At 37.8% G+C, this 19,214-nt stretch overlaps 1 protein-coding gene across 7 annotated transcripts in view; it reads left to right on the top strand.

Annotated features, from left to right (window-relative positions):
- LRP1B (LDL receptor related protein 1B) overlaps positions 1–19,214 on the top strand; it is a 1,334,345-nt gene that overhangs the window by 785,431 nt on the left and 529,700 nt on the right. For all 7 annotated transcript variants that reach the window (XM_075117809.1, XM_075117811.1, XM_075117812.1 and 4 more), the window contains 3 exons: positions 2,160–2,300; positions 11,563–11,688; positions 16,716–16,832. In XM_075117809.1, the coding sequence (XP_074973910.1) occupies positions 2,160–2,300; positions 11,563–11,688; positions 16,716–16,832 (384 nt within the window). The remainder of the gene's footprint in view (positions 1–2,159; positions 2,301–11,562; positions 11,689–16,715; positions 16,833–19,214) is intronic.

The raw sequence follows: 19,214 nt of genomic DNA, 5'->3' as shown, positions 1-19,214 counted from the left end.
TAAAAAAAAATCTCCTGGAGGCTTTATTGCTGTTCAGCAATTTTACATTGGGCAAATAACTATTAATTGAATAAACTTGCTAATTGAGCACAGATAGTTAAAGCTTGAAGAGTGAAACAAAACTATTAAATGTGCAATATTTGAAGTTAAATGCATCTGAAAATATTCCATAGTGTCTAATATAATAGAGTACTCTGATGCTTCCAAAGACTTTTTGTTACGTTTCACGGACATCAAAATAAAAGTCATAATAAAAGCATATTAACTGGCTTCATGGCATTCAGTGAAGTAAATATCTTGAAGAGAAATCAAGCATAGCAAATCCTCAAGTTGAAACTGTGAAAAATTGAAGCTGACACTTTATATGTAAGACAAAACCAGGGATAGAAGATGCACCAATCTCTGAATAGCTTAACCATCCTCTGGATGTCTTTTTTCAAATACTGCTGAAAAAAACATGGGCTTGTAACAAAATTAAACCTGCTACTCCAAAAATATTAATTCACCAGTGTAATATTGGTACTGTTGCAAATTTCTAGCTTTAGTATTTTGGAACATATTCGATTATAGAATATGCCATTTTTTTCTAAGAACATCTGTGATTAATTTTACTTATATTAAATATTTTGTCCATCATATTGAACATTCCCGAACTTCTTTAACTATAGCTGTACAAAATGAGAATGTCTCATTAATTCATGCATTACTCATATTTTCAATTAACAGCTTAATTTTTATTAACACTATCCAGGGTAGTTGTATATTCTCGGGACATAACTATTATGCAAAGTTTGAAAACATAGGCAGATGTGTACCAGTGCATACAAAGAGCTAGTCTGACTCATATTGCTCATTCAAAACTCACACTCACAATGAAGTCAATGTGAATTTTGTGTGAGCAATATGAGAGTGAGAGTTGGCCTATGGAGTACAGAAAATCATAATAATTGTATAAGGAAGTGAAATCCAGATTTTCCCTTATTCAGAGGTTACATAGGGCTCCCCTTGTAGAGTTTCTATTATACTGTGAAATGGAGACCTACTGCCTACAAATTAACTTCTGCCAGGGGCAACTCCTCTTGGAGTCATGCTGCAGGGAAGTCTCAAACAAAACACTGTCCATAGGACTTCCACTTTGTTGGGGTTCCAAAATGCAGAGGAATAATGTGGGTAAATTAATGATGATTGGTAATGTTAAAGTGTGAATCGTTTTCTCACCTCTGCAGTTCTTTTGCCCCTGTCTGTTGAATTCTCCCTAATCAGCTGCATAGGTTGAACCCCATGGAGCCCGTATACAGACACTTCTGAGGGGTCGGAGAAGAGAAGAACAATGTTGCAAAGGATTTTTTTCTCCTGTAAGCCAGTGTTTAACTCATTAGATGGAGAACGAAAAAGAAAAATCTGAGTTGCAGGTTACTTCACATCACTTTCCTCAGGGCTTGCTTTATTTCCAGAAACAAAACTCAAACCTACAATTTATGAACTCAAACTACTGGGTTTTAATCACTTGAGGCCTTTCCAGCTATAGATGGGAGGAGAGAAGATACACCCTCCTCTATAATAGCCTTCTATGTATCAGCTTCTCCTGTCCTTATATAACTATGTCCAGATCAGCTATGTTATTAACAAGAACCTGATAACTTCTAATATGCTCAAGTATCTTTACACCCCATTTGTCCAAAGGAAATCTTCATTACACAATCCAAGTGCTTGGGCTATGTCTTGGGACACAAAATTGGGCCTTAGGTTATCATGATCTGACCTGTATCGCTGAGAACAAATTTGTCCTGTTATCTACAATTTTTTTTACTAGCTTTTGAGGTTGCATCAGCATATTTTAAAAGTCATTAGGAGAACACTGATTTCATGATGAGTTCTATGTCTGTTTTGTCTTCTGAACTTGTAAAAGTTGTTTCTGAGTGATAATGTAATCTGAGTGTGCACTTGTTTATTAAAAATATATTAAGTACATCCACCATAAATGTGGATACACATCCTATTGTAGGATGGAATTAGTGTGAATATGTAAAGCTTATTAAGAATTGAATGTTCTTTAGAGATACATTATGAAGAAGAATTCATTTCTGTTTATATGCAGGTAATATTGCATTTTTTATATCAAGCTTAAACATATACATACTACTTGGATTTTTTTCTAGTTAATCCTGGAGAAGTGTTACCTCAGTTGTGCAAACCTGGAGAATTTCAGTGTAACAACAAGCGCTGTATCCAGGACCGCTGGCGCTGTGATGGAGATGATGATTGTTTGGATGCCAGTGATGAGCATTCAGAAATTTGCTGTATGTATTTCTCTAAATAATTTTAAAACTGCATTTCATGTTTTGTTTTCATTTTTAAAATTGTCAACATGATACCGTGAGTTTGTGCTAAATACTGAGGGGTGAGGGGAATAGGACTGAAGCAGCAGTTATTAAATAATGTATGCAAATAATTCACTTTCTTTTCCTGTTTAATGGCATCAGTTATTCCACACATGTGGTAAACAGGAGCATATTTGTTTCATAGTGTAATACGAGATACCTCCTCAGCGGTCTGCTTATGCCAGTGGTTGTAGTGATATTAATTCTGGTGCTCTAAAAGTGTCCATTTTTGTATCCTTTGCTGTTGGTGCCGTTCCAAATTTCCGGATGGTGGGCCAGGGACACACACTGGATCTCTGCTTGAAAGAAAAGGAGGAGAATCAATTCAAATACTCTAAAGACAGAATTACTGTGCAGAAGGTTCCTTAAACACTCCGCTGCTTTTTGGCAATGGTATCTTGAAGAGGGTCCAAGAAAACAGACGTAGGTTTGGAACAAGATACTCTACAGCAGTGATACTCAGACCTCAGTGGTTCAGTAGCCAAATTAGTGATCATCATTACCCTAAAGAGCCACAATAGTGTGCATTCATTGTTTCATTGACTGTTATTTATATAAATCATTCTCACAGCAAAATGACTAAGTATTATTATTTTATCAATTCAAATTGGATAATAACATAGTAAAAACATCCTGAGTAGTTAATAAATTAGATTGGTTAATAATTAAATCACATGGTGTTTTTATTTTGTGCTGCAAAGAGCTGCAGGAGACACATTAAAGAACCACTTGTGGTTCAAAAGCCTCGATCTGACTATCACTGCTTTACAGCTTCACGGCTTAGGATATTGTAGAAGGGACATATGAGAACTGAAACACATGCAAGAAGAGTGGCATTTTCTTCACATTGGCCCACATCTTACAGTAAAACAAGTGTTGGAACAAGGATGTTTGTTAATGAAAATAATTATTACTACAGCAGCCTTACATTAGCACCTTTCATGTGAGGAAATGAGTGCTTCAGTGCATTAAACTTTGCAACACCCCTATGAACTAGGCAAATATTATTTCAATTTTAAGTAAATAAATAAGTAAACTGTAGCACAGATAGGTGAATTGTTCCTTGCCACATAGTAAGTCAGGGTAGAGCACGGAACAGAATCTCGGGTGAGATTCTGTGCTACACCTCTAATTTACAGCCGACAGGGAGGAGTGCTAAGATGGCTCTAAACCACCTTTGAAACTTCTGGATGCTGGGCTGCTCCTGAGACGGGTGCAATTTAGACAGTCCAGGAAGTCTGTCTAAATTACAGCAGCCTCCCTAGTGGCATCAATGCTGGCTAGAATCTCTGTAATGCCGTGTGCTGCAGCTGTGCCCAGCACTTCCTGAAAGCCAGGGCTTATACGGGGGTCCTTGGGAGGCAGACTTATGGCTGTTTTCAACAGTTCTTTCACCAGTGGAATCTTTCTGTGGCTGGATACGGGACTGTTAAGGCCCTTTTACACTGTTCTGGTCCCATTATTTTGTATAAAGCGGCCAGAGTATAAGTAAGGATTTCACCACATGAATCCTGAGTCCCAGTTCCTTGTTCTTACCATGGGAAAACAAATATATATGCATTAAAAATGCTCAAGAACAGGTCAATCAGTCATCATTTATACTGGCAAAGCCAGGTAGCTTGGATTTTCTGACACAGGTGTGGTTTGTACAAATAACATACCTTTGTATCAGCACTGTAGCTAGTTGCTCATTTTCTCTTCAGTAAATTTCCCTTAATTTACTTTCACTTTGCAATTAGTACTTCCTCCAAAATAACAAATCTGCAGTTGACATACAGTATCATTAAAGACTACTTTACTTTAGCTGTATTGTGTACTGTAGAAGAAGCCTATAACACAATGCTGTATATTCACTATAATTTGAGATTTTCTTAGACTTCCTTATTCTAAGACAAGGAGCTCTTAAATTGCAGTAAAGTATACATCTATTCATAATTCCATGAGGTAAAATATTTGGGTATAGCATGCCAATTTCTTATCTTACATAAATTGATGCTAATCTAGAAAAAATTCCTTTACTTCTGTAGAGTTACTTATATTTACACATTTATAAATGAATTCAGAACTTGTTTCCAACTCTGTACATATTAAATAGTTTATTAGCAAAAATATGTTAAAAGTAATCCTCTTGAAGCAGTTTCTAAGGTAATTTAACATGGGTTTGGCTTAGTCTGAATTTGCTGAAATTGGGTGATATGGAGGGAAATTCTTGATTTAATTTGTATAAATAAAAGTGAATTTGCATTTCTAAAATTTTAAATGGGTTTTGTTTGTTATATTAGAGTCAGACACTTTTAAAAAAAATTGTTTAGTGCTTTTCAAATTTTAATTTTATCAGCCGGAGGAGATCAGCAATTTGGTCTCTAGTCACACTTATACGCTAAATTGCTGAATAAGAATTATCAGATTTTGAACACTTTATTGCTAAAGTCACTAATGAAACCTTCCCTACAATGTGCTTCTAAAATTTCATCAAAATGATCTGGTAGGGTTGCACACATGTATGCACTTTGAATTCATGTCAATGAAAGCTTATTTAGAAAGGTTGCTAAGCAGTAAAAGGTATACCTGGAATGATTTTTGTAATTCTAAATGCTGTGTGTTTTCAGACATGTTTATCTTCAAAATAAAACTCCCATCATAATGAATGGATGGGTGACAGAGAGAAACTAAAGGGAAGAGAGACTGACACTTGTTAAAGAAGGGTTCAAGTTGGTGCTTAGCATGCCTCTCTGCCTTTGTCATGCTACCTCAGATCTTGTTGTTAACATGAAGTCAGTGGAGCTCTGCTCATTTACACAAGCAGGGAATATAGCCTTGAACACTTAAAAAGCCCTGCAGCTTTGCTATGGTAATATTTAAAACCTCACTGAGATATATTTTAAGAAAAGTACATTTGGTAATAAAGTGGAAACACCGTAGTGCCATAAATGGTTACTTTTAAGTAGACCTACCAACTGTCCTCATTTGCACTGTTATCTCTAAATGCAAGTAAAAAAAGACTACAAGTGCATATGTGCATGTTAGAATCAACATGTAAGGGTTCAGAAGCGTTATCATTCTGCTCACATTCACCCCTGCCCATTACGGTATCTTGGCTGTGAACTTGGCTACTTTGGGAGAGTTCTGGTTTCAAAGTTACCTTTATATCTTCGTTCTCTTTGATTTTTCCCCCGTCACTATTTTTGTTTTTTATCTTCTGCTATAATAGTTTTGCTAATAAAAAAGTGAAGACACACTCCTGTATTTATTGTACAGCCAAAATTCCAACTCAGTGGGAGTCTAATTGTTTCCCGGGGTTTTCAGAACCCCCAACAGGGGCAACTTAACTATTTCACTCCAGGTGGTGTAAGGAATAAATAAACAGGAACTCAGCACTTCCATCTGATCAAGGAGTAATGCAAGTTAGCATGCTCTTGTCTAAAACTGCAATTTTTATTAGATTTAAGCACACACAAACATAAGCAAATAGGTTTAGAACATCCCAGATATTTACCTAACATCTGGAATGGCTTTGAGTAATTAACAGCAGATTCACAGTGGCCAGTTGCTTACCCACTGGGGAGAAAGAGGTCAGGAAAACATCTCTCAAGGTGCCTTTAGTGGTCTGCTCCAAAGTACACTCTATTAGCTAATCTTTTATAGCTAACTTCTACAAAAAACATAGGTCATAATGACCCTACTGTATCATCACTTTTCTAACTTTCAATAAACTTTTAACATCAGGGGCATCTAGAGTCAAGGTTTTCCAACCACCAAGGTATTTCAATCTCAGTTGTTTACTTGTTTGTCCCCTCCTCCCATTCTGATTAGCAGAAACTGTAGCTAGTTTTAACCTTGTTTCTGAAAGCCTGTCTCCAAATTAACCCTTAGCTATGTGGTGTTCTGTTTCATTACTTCAGGATGGCTGAATGCACATCATATGGTTGCAATTAGTCTGATCACATTCTGGGGTATACATGCTCCTCAAATCCAGGGCAACGTAACCTAATCAGGGACTGCAGGATCAGGCCCTTAGTTGCTCCTCTTTTAAACATGTTTCATAGAATCATAGAATATCAGGGTTGGAAGGGACCCCTGAAGGTCATCTAGTCCAACCCCCTGCTCGAAGCAGGACCATTTCCCAGTTAAATCATCCCAGCCAGGGCTTTGTCAAGCCTGACCTTAAAAACCTCTAAGGAAGGAGATTCTACCACCTCCTTAGGTAACGCATTCCAGTGTTTCACCACCCTCTTAGTGAAAAAGTTTTTCCTAATATCCAATCTAAACCTCCCCCACTGCAACTGTTCTGTAATTGCAGAAATTAAATGAAAAACAAACTCTATATTAATAAACAATCAGATTTAATGGGAGTTTCGTACTTAGAAATGTTGGCTTCTAAATAGCGTACTTGACATTTTGGGTGCTCACCTGCACAAAACTTTATAAAATGGGGGGGGAGGGACTATTTCTATTATTTGGAAACTAGAAAATGCTAGAATTCACTCCTTCTGGGGCTTGACATGGATTTGCAGACCACTGCTACCATGGAGATCCCAATGATCGATGGGGAGCCAGTTCCCTATACACTGAATCTTGGACAATTCAAATTTGTCACTTTATTTAGCTTACAGGTACCTTATTGCCCTTTAGCAGTGTGGCCTTAACATGACCATGCTACCATTGGCTCCTTCCCCCATAGTGATAAATAATTTGCTGGGAATGTGGAAACTACAGAAGAGCCATTAATGCTGAACCTAGCACCATCAGTACTTGCTGGAATTTTAACAGGATATTCTGTAGGCTTGTTAGGGGATCGGTAACTTGTAGAGCAGCTGCCCACTGGGTCATCTAGCTCTGCCTGGTATTCCCTCCAGTCACCTATGGTGTTCCAGTCACTCAGTGTTTGCTTGGATGGTCATCAGTAGTTTTGGGAGGAGTGATGTTCCCTTAGGTTCTGATTTCCCTCATTCCATTGTCTGGCAGTTTGACAGGTTCTTGTTCTGCTTTTATGCTTTCTACATGTTGGAGAGGAAGGCAGGAACTACTTATGATTACCTGTGCTCTCTACTTGTGCCTCATTCTATTATTAAATTTGACTATTAACAAAGAGAATTTGCACAAACTACCACTAGCAGGCAAGCCAGGCAACTGCAGTGTCTGTGGGCTAGGAGAGCTGTTGGTTTACTCCTTGTTAGTTTACTCCCTGGTAAATCCTGGAAGAATTGGGGTTGTTGGATGGGTGCCCATAGGAGATTGTATTGCCATTTAAAGTATGGAACACAATCCCCCAAGCATTTCCATACCACATTCCACATCATCAGTTTTGCGCCTGAGCCATATTGAGAGGGAGAGGAATAGGGTGCCAGGAAGATGTAATATAGTGAGTGTGTACACCCATAAGGATAACCATACCCGCTGAGATCCACAGGTCTGCTGACTCCCCTGCCTGTACTTTGAAAAGCGGGGAAAATTCATGGGAAAATTCTCCATGAAAGAATAAACTGCTGGACACTCCACAAGGGGAACTATAGTCTAGAATATATCTTTTTTTTTATTCTAATTGTTAAGTTATGAAAGATAGCAATTAACACAAAACCATTCTTATCCATAGCAGGACAATGCTTGTAAACGGAAATATACATGAAATCCCACATTAACTTCTCATAACGTGACTTCATTCAGCTTCCTTCCTCCTTGTCTCACTCTAATGGGTATTTCCATGTCTTGTGTTTTTATGTGATACACAATAAGTAAATATATTTGCTCATACCTGAGCAGGAGCCAAATCCTGCCTACTTAAGATCTAGGGATGATAAGAGCTATATAAGAACCAAATGTCATTACAGTTTGCTTTCTTACTGCTCACATGAGTAAAAAGAGTGGATTTAACGATAATCTTGATGCAACAAGTTCCACCAGCACTTTAAAGAAATTCTAAAAACATAAACAACAAAACTAAAAGCCCTCATGCCATTGAAGTTGAATTCAGATTTTGAAATCATTCATAATATTCTTAACCATAAGTATTGATTACAAAGACCATTTTTTGTTTTAAAAAGCTATACACGACAGTGTGTAAAATATTATTTAGCATAATTATTCTCCCAAGCGCTCGCTAGGATCTCCTTTCTACTTACCCATTCCATAAAATGTTCTAACTATGGCAAATGTCTCTCCAGGCAGGAGGGATGGAAACAGCTTCCACTGAAGTATTTTTTGCTACTGTTCAGTTGATCAAAGAGAGCCCTGAGAAGAAGAGGTGAAAGGTCCAAATGGTCCCTTTGGGATTTACAAAAGTGTGTAAGCAGGATAGAGTCCTGAGTTCCATTGATTTCAATGGGAGTTAGACACTTAACCTGCTTAGGTGCTTTTGACAATCCCACTAGATGCTTAGCTGCTTTTTTTGAGGGACCTAAAACTCTTCAAAAATCTGTTCCTTGGTCCTTGCCAGTCTGAGGAGCAAGGGACTGAATTTTAGACCGGAACTTACATTTTGGGCCAAGTCTTCAGCCTGTGAAAATTGGCATAGCTCCAATTATTTGAATGGAACTACATTGATTTACACCAGCTTAGGATCTGGTCCTTTACTTTTTAAAGAAAAAGATGTCTGAGGTATCCCCTCACATAACTCTCATGTAGTATGGGATCTATTACTTCTCCCCGGTGGTGGTTGCACCTGTAATGCAGGTAATGCAGTGTACCTCACCTCTGCTTTTTAAGAACAGTTCTATGATAAATCTGCTATTACATAAAAATATTTTATGTAATTTAAATCAGAAATAAAATATTAACTTCCCAAACTTTCAGTTTCAGTAGTCAGTTTCAGGTTTTTTTTAACCAAAGAAAACTATAACTTTCATCTATTTATAAATATATTCATCTATTTATAATAAATCATGAAAGTATTTTAAGTGGCTTAAATAAGTAATTTTTAGCTGATTCCTTGCTTTTACTAATGTTACAGCTTGGTTACAGTGTCTGTAGTTGCAGTTAGATTCAGGGAAAACTGAGGGTTTATTTGTTAGTTCTCGGAATCACGTAGCGGCAATGACATTGGCTCTGATGACTTTTAGATCTTAACTAATTTCATACCTTGTAGGAACCACAGTTTTACGTTTCCCTATATTTGCAATCCAACAAAGGTTACTTTTTATCATTTCAAAAGCATTGCAAAACTGCTTTTCCCCACCGCTTACAGTATCTGGTAGACTAGATTACTGCCATTCCTTATCTATAGTTCTTTCAGGATCTACTATCTCAAGGGTTATTTGTACAAAATTGAACTGCCTGTTTGATTACAAGTAACAGGTCCATATGATGGCCACTTTGTATTACCTTTTACAGTGTAAGTCCTTGGATGGCTTCACTTTAGTGAATTATTGTACCCTATTCATTCCTTCAGATAGTCTAAAACTAAACCATGATTTTAATGGCTTTAAGAATATGGCTTTTTAAAATTATTTTATGTTTGCTAATGCTGAGTTATAAAAAATGTTAAAAACTTAAAAACTTATTTATATACCAAAGCCTCCCATCTTAGTTTAGGCTGATTCAAAGCACACTGAAGTGAATGGGAATTTTCCCATTAGTTTCAATAGGCTTTGGATAAAGACCTTTGGTAGTATTTTTGTTGTTGTTGTTGTTGCAAATTTTAGATGAATCCTTATTTGATGAAGTGCATATGGAGAAATGGCCTGATCCTGCAGCCTCTCTGCACACAGAATGTTGACGTCAACAGGGCTTGGTGAATTGAGATTTTCAGTTGTATTTTAGAAAAAGAACTAGAAAAGGAAGTTCCCCCTTAGGCCTGATCCAGAGCCTACAAAAGTCAAAGGACATACTTATGCACTCCTGACTGACACAAAACTCTTATTGGCTTCAAGTGCAGTATCAGGCACCAAAGAGTAAAATGCAGCAATATTTGTTTTGCTTAAATATACTTTTTTATTAGTGTTATTCATTTTATCACTTATCTGGGAATAATATGCACAAACATGACTTCAAGAGAATTTTAAAGATGTGAGATAAATACAAAAAAAGCATGAAAATTCAGTTAAAGACATAGCCCCCTGTTCTTACATGCAATGAACATATTAGGTTAATATTTAAGATGGCACCCTGCTGTGTCTAGCTACTGGAGGATTAATCCTTAACTGTGAAATTTGTTGCTTTGGTAGGTTTGTCTGACATTGTTAATGTTTTCTTTATTGTTGTTGTTTGTGTTATGAATGTCCTTAAAAATGTTTTATTGTTGGTTGATAAGCATTGCACTATGATAAGCATATATATATACTCAGATAATTAGTGTGAATACATTGTCTCAAATAATTATATAATAAATTCCATATTAAATATTGGGAAAATATGCACAATAAACAATGTATAAGGTTTATTATTTTTACAGCTTAATTCTTTTTTCTAATAATGTGCCAGAATTGATTAGGCTATGTCATGGCATATCAGACAAATTAACATTCTGAGTCATAGAACTGCAACTATCTTTTTTACTTTGTTAGTACACTAAAATATGAATGAATACTCAAAATTTGAGAAGTTAAATGTTGGCTTATCATATTAGTTTAGTAAAAAATTCTGAAAATATGAGTTCATAATAGTAATTCTTTGAATTTAGATTGTAGTTTTCATTTGAGATCTCAAAGCACTTTAACCTTTAATGAAAATGCTAACATATCATTATAGTTAGGTAGTCAGATCCTCAACTGATGAAAATTGTCATAGCTACAATGGAGTTATACTGAGTTATGCTAGTTAAGGCTCTTATTCATAATGTTTATGAAAAATGCAAGGTGAAATCTGGCCCCGCTGAAGTCACTAGGAATTGTATCATTGACTTCAGTGGAGCTGGGTATTTACCTACAATCTTTAGCCATCCATTCCTATAAAGACTATACAATCTTATGGACCTTATTCTTCTCTCACTGATACCTGTTTACACTTGTATAACTCCTTTTATTTCAATAGAGTGTCCAGATTTTGTATTATTATATCTGAAATACTTCAGCAACTGTTTAACTGGGACTCAACTTTACCTGTTTGCAATACAGTTCCGAGCTATGAAGATTATAAATTATGGGGTAATCATATTAATTGTATCTCTAGTTCTTCAATGAGTGAAACTTAATATAATCATGTTTCTTTCTGATGGTATGCTTAGGAGAAAGTAATATTTTTTTCCTAGTCAATCATAGCTGTCCTGATGATCAGTTTAAGTGCCAGAATAACCGCTGCATCCCCAAGAGGTGGCTTTGTGATGGAGCTAATGATTGTGGCAATAATGAAGATGAATCAAATGAAACCTGTGCAGGTAAAAACTTTACTTGGATGTGGTTAAATAACTTTTATCTAAATTCCACTTCAATAAAAATTCATGCCTGTACTCTGAACTGAGCTGAACCAACCTACTGCCGATGATCTGATTATTGCAGTTTTAAATGAATTCAGATTTTGATGCCACTAGGGCTAGAATATAAATTATATTTTACTTAATCCTTGTGCTTTACTTTGCTCTCCAAAGTAATTTGGCACTTAATCTACCCATATGGGTTGACTGTCAATGCACTACTTGGACGCAAACTTGCCCTTGCTAAATCTTTCTTGGCAGTTGGAATGTAGTTTGTTATCATACTGTGATGTAAGTCATCTGACAAGTAAGCATTTTGTTCTTGTTGCTTTTTACCTTGACAAATATAATTTTACTCAGTTTCCCCTGAATTCATCTGCAAATAGTTTAGTATTTGTTATATTATTTATGTATGGGGTTTTATATGGAGGTCCCGTTTGACCTCATCTATTTATATTTCCATATAATCTGTCTCATTACAATAAATCTAGGAGTCCTAAACCAGTCCATTCTTGCACAGAAACATACAGTCTTTAGTACAGATCAGTAGACCATTCTAGAGAGGTCATTAGTAGTCTGATAAATGTTGAAAAATAGGCAGTAAACTTATTATTCTATTTAAGTACTGAGTGAAAGAAAGAGATTGGCAGCATGTATACACACATAGTGATGTTCCCTGAATCCATATTATCTGACTTAAAATGTCCTAAAACCAAACTGTGTGGATGCTTTACAAAAACATCCTTCCTTTCAAATTTTGTTTAAAAATCTCTTTCACTACACTATATTTCATTTATTTTCTGATTCTTTATGTTGGCTGTTTCAAAGAACAAGAGGAAAAAATGCTCACTTATAGTAGCAAAGTAAGAAATCAATGGCTTTTATCTAGTGGAGTTTCTAATACATTAATTGATTTTAAGTTGGGGAGTGCAAATTGGCACATTTTAGAGAGCAGTTTCAGTTGAAACTCTAAAGGAAGCCTGTCACACAAATCATAATGTGCATTTTAATAATCTAGGTAAAAAGGATGGGAATTAGAGAACTAGAGTCTTCACCCCATAGTACAGAGAAATATGCATTTTAATTGCTTTTTATTGTTCATACCCAAGTGCAGTTTAGGCCAGATCCTGTAAAAGTCTTGATCTGTTTACGTGAATACAAGGGTCTGTTGGGTAAGGGTTATTTATTTCAACAGGCTTTGTGGGATGAGATTCTTATTTGTTCTTCTCTCTGCAGTCCACTTCACCTATTGGCAATGACACAAACAACTATATTTTGTGAGCAAAAATAGAGGGTTAACTGTAGTTTATATAGGAATGATGGACTGGATCCTGCTTGACTGGTAACTAGTATATAATTTATGTATGTTACCAGTAATGAAAATTTAAGGGCCGATTACATAGTTGGAGTCATATAGGTGGTGAGTTGTTTCCATTTGAAACAGATAAATTCCTTTGTGAAACCTTTTACAAAGTTTCATGTCAGTAAATATACCAAGAGGCCTCCTAAAACTAAAGTATATTTAAAAAAAAAGTTTTAAAGTTACAACGTGTAATGTTATACAGTCTTTGCTTGTCTGATATTTGTATGTTATTGATTAGCTGGATCAGTGCTGTTGTTGTTCAAGGTTTATAGACAGTAATATGAAAATAAAATATACTTTCTAATTACTATGTCCAGTACTTTGATAATCTGTTCATGGCTAGATTGCCTCTTCACTGCAGGGGCCATGCAAATGTTGCAAAGCTCACCTAGTTGTAGAGGAAGGATCTGAGGGGCCGTTGAGTGTAAAAGGGACAAAGTGTCCCAATTCTGCAGATCCAGGGATTGTAGAGGGAGGTGCAACCCTGAATTTGTGGAGGCTGAAGCCATCCTGTATACATAGGTTGACTGTCCTTCTGTGCAGCTCAGATTAGTTCTCTTTTCCTACCCTCCTCCAACATGCAGTGTCGCTCCAGCAAGAACTTGTTGCAGTGTGCTGAGTTCCCCTATAGCTGTTCAGCTGCAGCTGTTGTGGAAACTGTGATGGAGTTTACACACCCAATAACCCAGAGCAAACCCAGGAGCAATACTGGGCTAAGGAGGCGTACCCCCTTCAGCACATGCAGGGCTTTAGGTGAAGAGACAGTTTGAAAGGGCACTGGCAGGCCAGGGGAAGGTGCTACAATCTGCACGAGGAAGTGAAGTTGAAGCCTGTGGGCAAAGTGACTGCTCTGCAGGTAAGACCGCTCTGGGAGAAGTGATCCAAGTCCCCCCTCCTTTTGGAGGTGGGAAGCCACAAGAGCCTCTGAACAACACCCCTTGCCCCTGGGAAATTAACCTCCTACTAGTAAGACTTCGATCATGCCCCAAAGGGAGAGGCTGCAGCCTGGTTGGAGAAGACCCAGAGGGGAGTTTAACTTGGGGTAGACCAACAGGTCATCTGAAGACTGCAACATCCAGGGTTGGGACCATGCAGATCAGGAGGGCTTGGTTCCCTCTATCTTCCTCCCTCCACCCCACTGTTGTGACAGAGCCCTGAAGAGAGAAGAGGAAACACATAGGAGGGGCTGAGGCTCACGATATATGACTCAGCAGGGTCCCCCTCTGGAAAAGAGAGACTAAAAAGAACTGAGGAGCCATTGCCTGACCACTATGCGAGCTGGCTTTGAGACTGCCCCACCATAGGGACATGGCATGGGTTAATGCTGGTTCAATTGATATTGACTGAAATCTGGGGTTTCAGAAGGGAACAGTTTCAAGAAAAAGCGGGTTGCTCTGAGCTACAATCCCACAGTGGAACTGTGGAGTACCAGCATAAGTCCTTCCATGGTGTATTGGGGCATGATCTGTGTTTGTGTGTGTGTGTGTGTGTGAGAGAGAGAGAGAGAGAGAGAGAGCGCAAGCTGAGGATAGACGCTCATCCAATAAGGAGCTGGTAAATTCCTCTTCTCAAGAGCTGGCATGAGGACCCATCTTGTCTTATTCTCTTCTACTTCTGCCAAAGCCCCACACCAATGAATTTAGCTGGGCATTTGCTCAAGATAATTTTGAAAAGGTAAACTGTTTTGGAACAAAGTTGTATGTTTTTATGAAGCACTGCTGAACATGCCTACTCTGATAGAAAGATTTCTATATGCAGAAAGTATGGAGAAGCTCTAAACAAGGAGAGTCTGACTCCTGCTGTTAAGCATTATATGTGGATGAATAGTGCTTTATTAGGTGTGAAGTATTAGGGTCATCTCAGCTAGTGTAAATTGGTTAGCTCCATTAAATGCAGGAGCTGTGCTCTTTTACACCAGCTGAGTATTTGTCATTATTTTACTTTATTTATTATTCACTAATAATGAATAATCGTCTCCATCAACTGCTCCAAGTGAAGTGGCAAGACAAGATCAGAAGCCAGGACATTCAAAACCAAATCCAGCAATTATCTCCATCACCATTGGTTTGTTTTCTCAGCTTTTTTGGTATTATAATGATGGCAGACCAAAAAATTCTCAAGTGTGTGTACCAAGGAATGCTGATACGTGGCTGGCAATCACATGGGTGCCAAAAGCTTTGGTGGCACAGTAACATTGCCAGTGATGGATATAAACTGAATTTATAATCAGACTACCTTAAGCATCCTGCCAGAGACTGTACAAGATGGCACACGATTTACAAGGAATCCACATCTTTTTGGGGATTTACCATGATGATGATGAGTGTTATGATCATCATTGTCACAGTGTAAGACTGTATTTATTCCAGAAGATTTTGGTGAGCTATTTTTTTATATTGATGGCATAGCTGACAATGTGTTAAGCAATAATAACATCAAAATAATCCCATCAGAGAGGAAACCTGGAAGAGGATTTATTTTTCAACATGACAACAACCTAAAGCACACATCAAAATGCGTACAAATGTTCTTGAAGCAATAAAGATCAAGTGTTTAGCACTTTGCCCATCATAGTCACTTGAACTGAATCTAAAAGAAAAAAAAATCATAAGGATTTTTTTTCATTTTACATTAGCTAAATCTTCAGCAACAAAGAGCATCTGAAGTAGTGTAATATTATGTGCATCTGGAAGAAGCCTGTATTTACAAGATATATATATCTATACACACACACACACACACACACACCCCATAGGCCAAATTCATCCCTGCCATAACTCCGCTAAGGTTAATGGCATTATGCCGGAAATGAATTGGGTCCAGTGTTCCCAAAAGACACTTCAGTGGTGTGTAAAAATAATAACTGGTTTACTATAATGAAAATCTATTATTCCCTTTGTCTTCATTGTCAATATGTGTCTATAAACCTTGGTGGATGACTGATGTCAGGTGAGCAATTACATGATTTCTTTACAAACCAGATTAAACCATCAATTTAATTCTTAAAGTGGAAAGAAAACCATAATATACAGAACTAATTAAATATAGCAAGCAACTGTCTGCACATTTGATAGGGAGAAGGGTTAATTGGTAATATGAACTGGATCATCTAATTCTGAATTAATTTTATTTAAGTACTAATCACTGCTCTGAATATTTAGGTTTGGATTTTCAAAGGAGACTAGGGAAATTAAGTACCCAACTTCCTCTGGAATTCAGTTGGATTTGGATGCCTAACTTCTTTTGCCTTCTTTGAGAATGCCAGCCTTAATCCTATTTTGGCATTTCCAGATTTTTCATGATTTTGACTACAACATTAATATTGTTTTAACATTTAATTTCCTGTAATTGCATAATTCTGTGAAACCTCACAAATTTCCCACCTACTGTGAAATCCATTATGAATGATTGAATGTAATGATAAGGGTACAGTCCTGCAGGTATCTTCAATTCCACTGAGAGGAAAGGAGATGGGGATAGCACTCAGTCAAGGGCAAAGCAAATACCATTTAGACCTCCACCTGCTAAGTTAGTTCTAAGAAAAGCCATGGACTGAATGATCTAGCAGATTGTACTCTATCTCTTGCTTTTAAGATTTTAAGATTTTTGTGTGCCTTTGTCATTGCAGCAAGAACATGTCAAGTTGATCAGTTTTCTTGTGGGAATGGACGTTGTATTCCAAAATCATGGTTGTGTGATAGGGAGGATGACTGTGGTGATGAAACAGATGAAATGGCATCATGTGGTAAGTTACTAAGTATTTACCCTACATAAACTGGACATTAAAAACATCAAGTGAAGATTTAAAGTCTGGTATAAAAAGAGAAATAAGAGGATTTTAAAGGATATTTTAGCTCTTTATGTAAGTAAAGAACCAAATAGACAAGATATAGTAGGATTTTTTAATTTTTATTGAATCAATAAATAATTACTGCATTTCTGCCCTAAAAACTTTTATTTTATTTATTTTGATTTAGAAGCTCATTTCCACTACCAAGCAGCAACTCATAATCAAATACTATCACCCCCCACAGTTTGGCCTATATCTCAGCCCCATATCTCTCTTTGAAGGCCAAATGAAATAAATAGGCCCTTCAGCATGCCCTGAATGTCATGTTATATTAATTTAGATTAAATATATGAACAAAGGTGTTAACGTAATCCAGTTGCTGTCCAATTTTAAACAGTTTTAAACGAGGGTTAGGGTTTGGTATACAGCGACCTCATTAAAGATACTTTGGACCTTTATGAAAGATACAAAAAAGAAGGAAAAACAGTTAAAGCATTCAAAATCTAAACAGTAGATTTTAACAACATCCCAGAAGGGGAAAAACAGAACAAAACAAAAACTTGCCTGATTGTCTGGCAGTTTCTGAGAAGGTGTTAAAGATGGTAAAATCTGTTTGAGGAAAAGAGTAACTGAGAGGGGCTGGTTGCTGTTGTTGTTAAAGCCTGTTTGCTAAAAGACAAAACAAGACCTACTCATACGAAAGGGGAGAGAAAATAATAGCAAAGAGAAAATTCAGTTTCTGTCTCTGGCATTCACTCTCATTTGCAACCTGTCACCGCATTCAGTCTTATCAGCCACCCCAAGACCTGATAAACTTGTAACAGTATGGGCTGTTTTAGGGCACTGGTTTAGCTGCCTGTTTCTGTTCACAGGCTAACAGCAGCATAGCAAGTCTTGGACAACTAAGCCAGACTCTTAATAGACAGAAGGAAGAAAGAGAGAGATAGAGAGAGAGAGAGAGAGAGGAAAGAAAAGAAATAAGGTTGCAAAGGAAAGGACACATGGGGGTGAGGGTGTGGTGTTTGAGATTGAGCTGGTAGAGATGGTGATGTCATCTGGGTCCCTCTTTCTGGCCTTGTCTGGTCAGGACATATCTCAGGATTATGAAGAAGAAGGTCCAGGGTCCCGGGAGACAATGAGGGTAACAGCCATGATGGTGGAGCTTACTCCTTCCCTTTCTCTCATCTTTCAGTCAGCCATTATGGTTGCCAACTTTCCCCTCAAAGCCTCTTTTTCAGGACCCCAAAAGGGGAGAGATGGGCGGAATAGCCCATCCTTTCCTTATTTTGTTCACCAATTAGGCCTAATTTTCAATACACCAATTTTGGTTCATCGATTTCTGGTTGTATACTGGTCTTGTTTACCAGGCATAATCTTAACACAATCTTTGAATTATACCAGTAGGCCTCTGTTTAGTTTAATTCAGCCTTTCTGTCCCTTTTTTGTACCTTTCCCCATCAACATTTGTTGTTATAGGTTATTTTGACTTTTTTTTTACCTTTCATTCACTTTTTACAATTGAGCTTCAAATTAGGGTAAATTAGTAAAACCAACTATTACAACAGTCAACAAATCCAGACTATTTGAGACTGGGACAGGAGGGGTATCATTGTGTTTGTGGCACTTTACAGAGAACTCTACCTCTCTCAAATACAGCAAGAGGGATCTAATATCTGAGCTTCTGCTGATTGTAGCTATGGGGAGAGGTGATCTGTCAGGTAGGCTGATCCCAAGCCAGTCAGGGATTTATTAATCAAAATGAACACCTTAAAATTTAACTGGAAGCTCACAAGTAAGGCTGCGTGTCTGTCACGGATGTCATAGAAGTCACGGATTCCATGATTTTCTGTGACCTCTGTGACTTTTGCAATGGCCAATGTGGCTGGCTCAAGGGCTGCCCAAACACTTGGGCAGCCCCTGGGCCATCAGCAGTTTGGGTGTGGGAAGAGGCTCAGGGTTGGGTTATGGGGCAGTGCTTACCTCAGGGTGGGGAGAAGGAGGGAGGCTCCCGGCCAATGGGAGCTGCAGAGCTGGAGCTCATGGTGGAGGCAGCACGCAGAGCCCTCCTAGCTTTCCCTGCCCTAGAGGCTGCTTCCGGGGAGCTGCTCAGAGGAAGGGAGCCTGCCAGCCCTTCTAACACCCCCTCCCCAGCACCCGCAGGGGTCCTGGACCACCCCCCAGTGGGACAGATTTATGTTACCAATCTGCCTGGGGTGTCAGGTGATCAGGCTGAGGCCGCAGGATATTTAAGGGATGAGATGAAGGAGCACACCAAGTGACTAAGTTTTAAAGCTTAAAGCTTAAAAAAAATAACAGCAGTGAGTGCTGGTTTCTCCC

This window comes from Caretta caretta, chromosome 11 (assembly GCF_965140235.1).
Source record: "Caretta caretta isolate rCarCar2 chromosome 11, rCarCar1.hap1, whole genome shotgun sequence".
NCBI classification, from domain to species: domain Eukaryota; kingdom Metazoa; phylum Chordata; order Testudines; family Cheloniidae; genus Caretta; species Caretta caretta.
The sequence above is the reverse complement of the archived record's forward strand: the minus strand, read 5'-3'. Positions and strand labels throughout refer to the sequence as shown.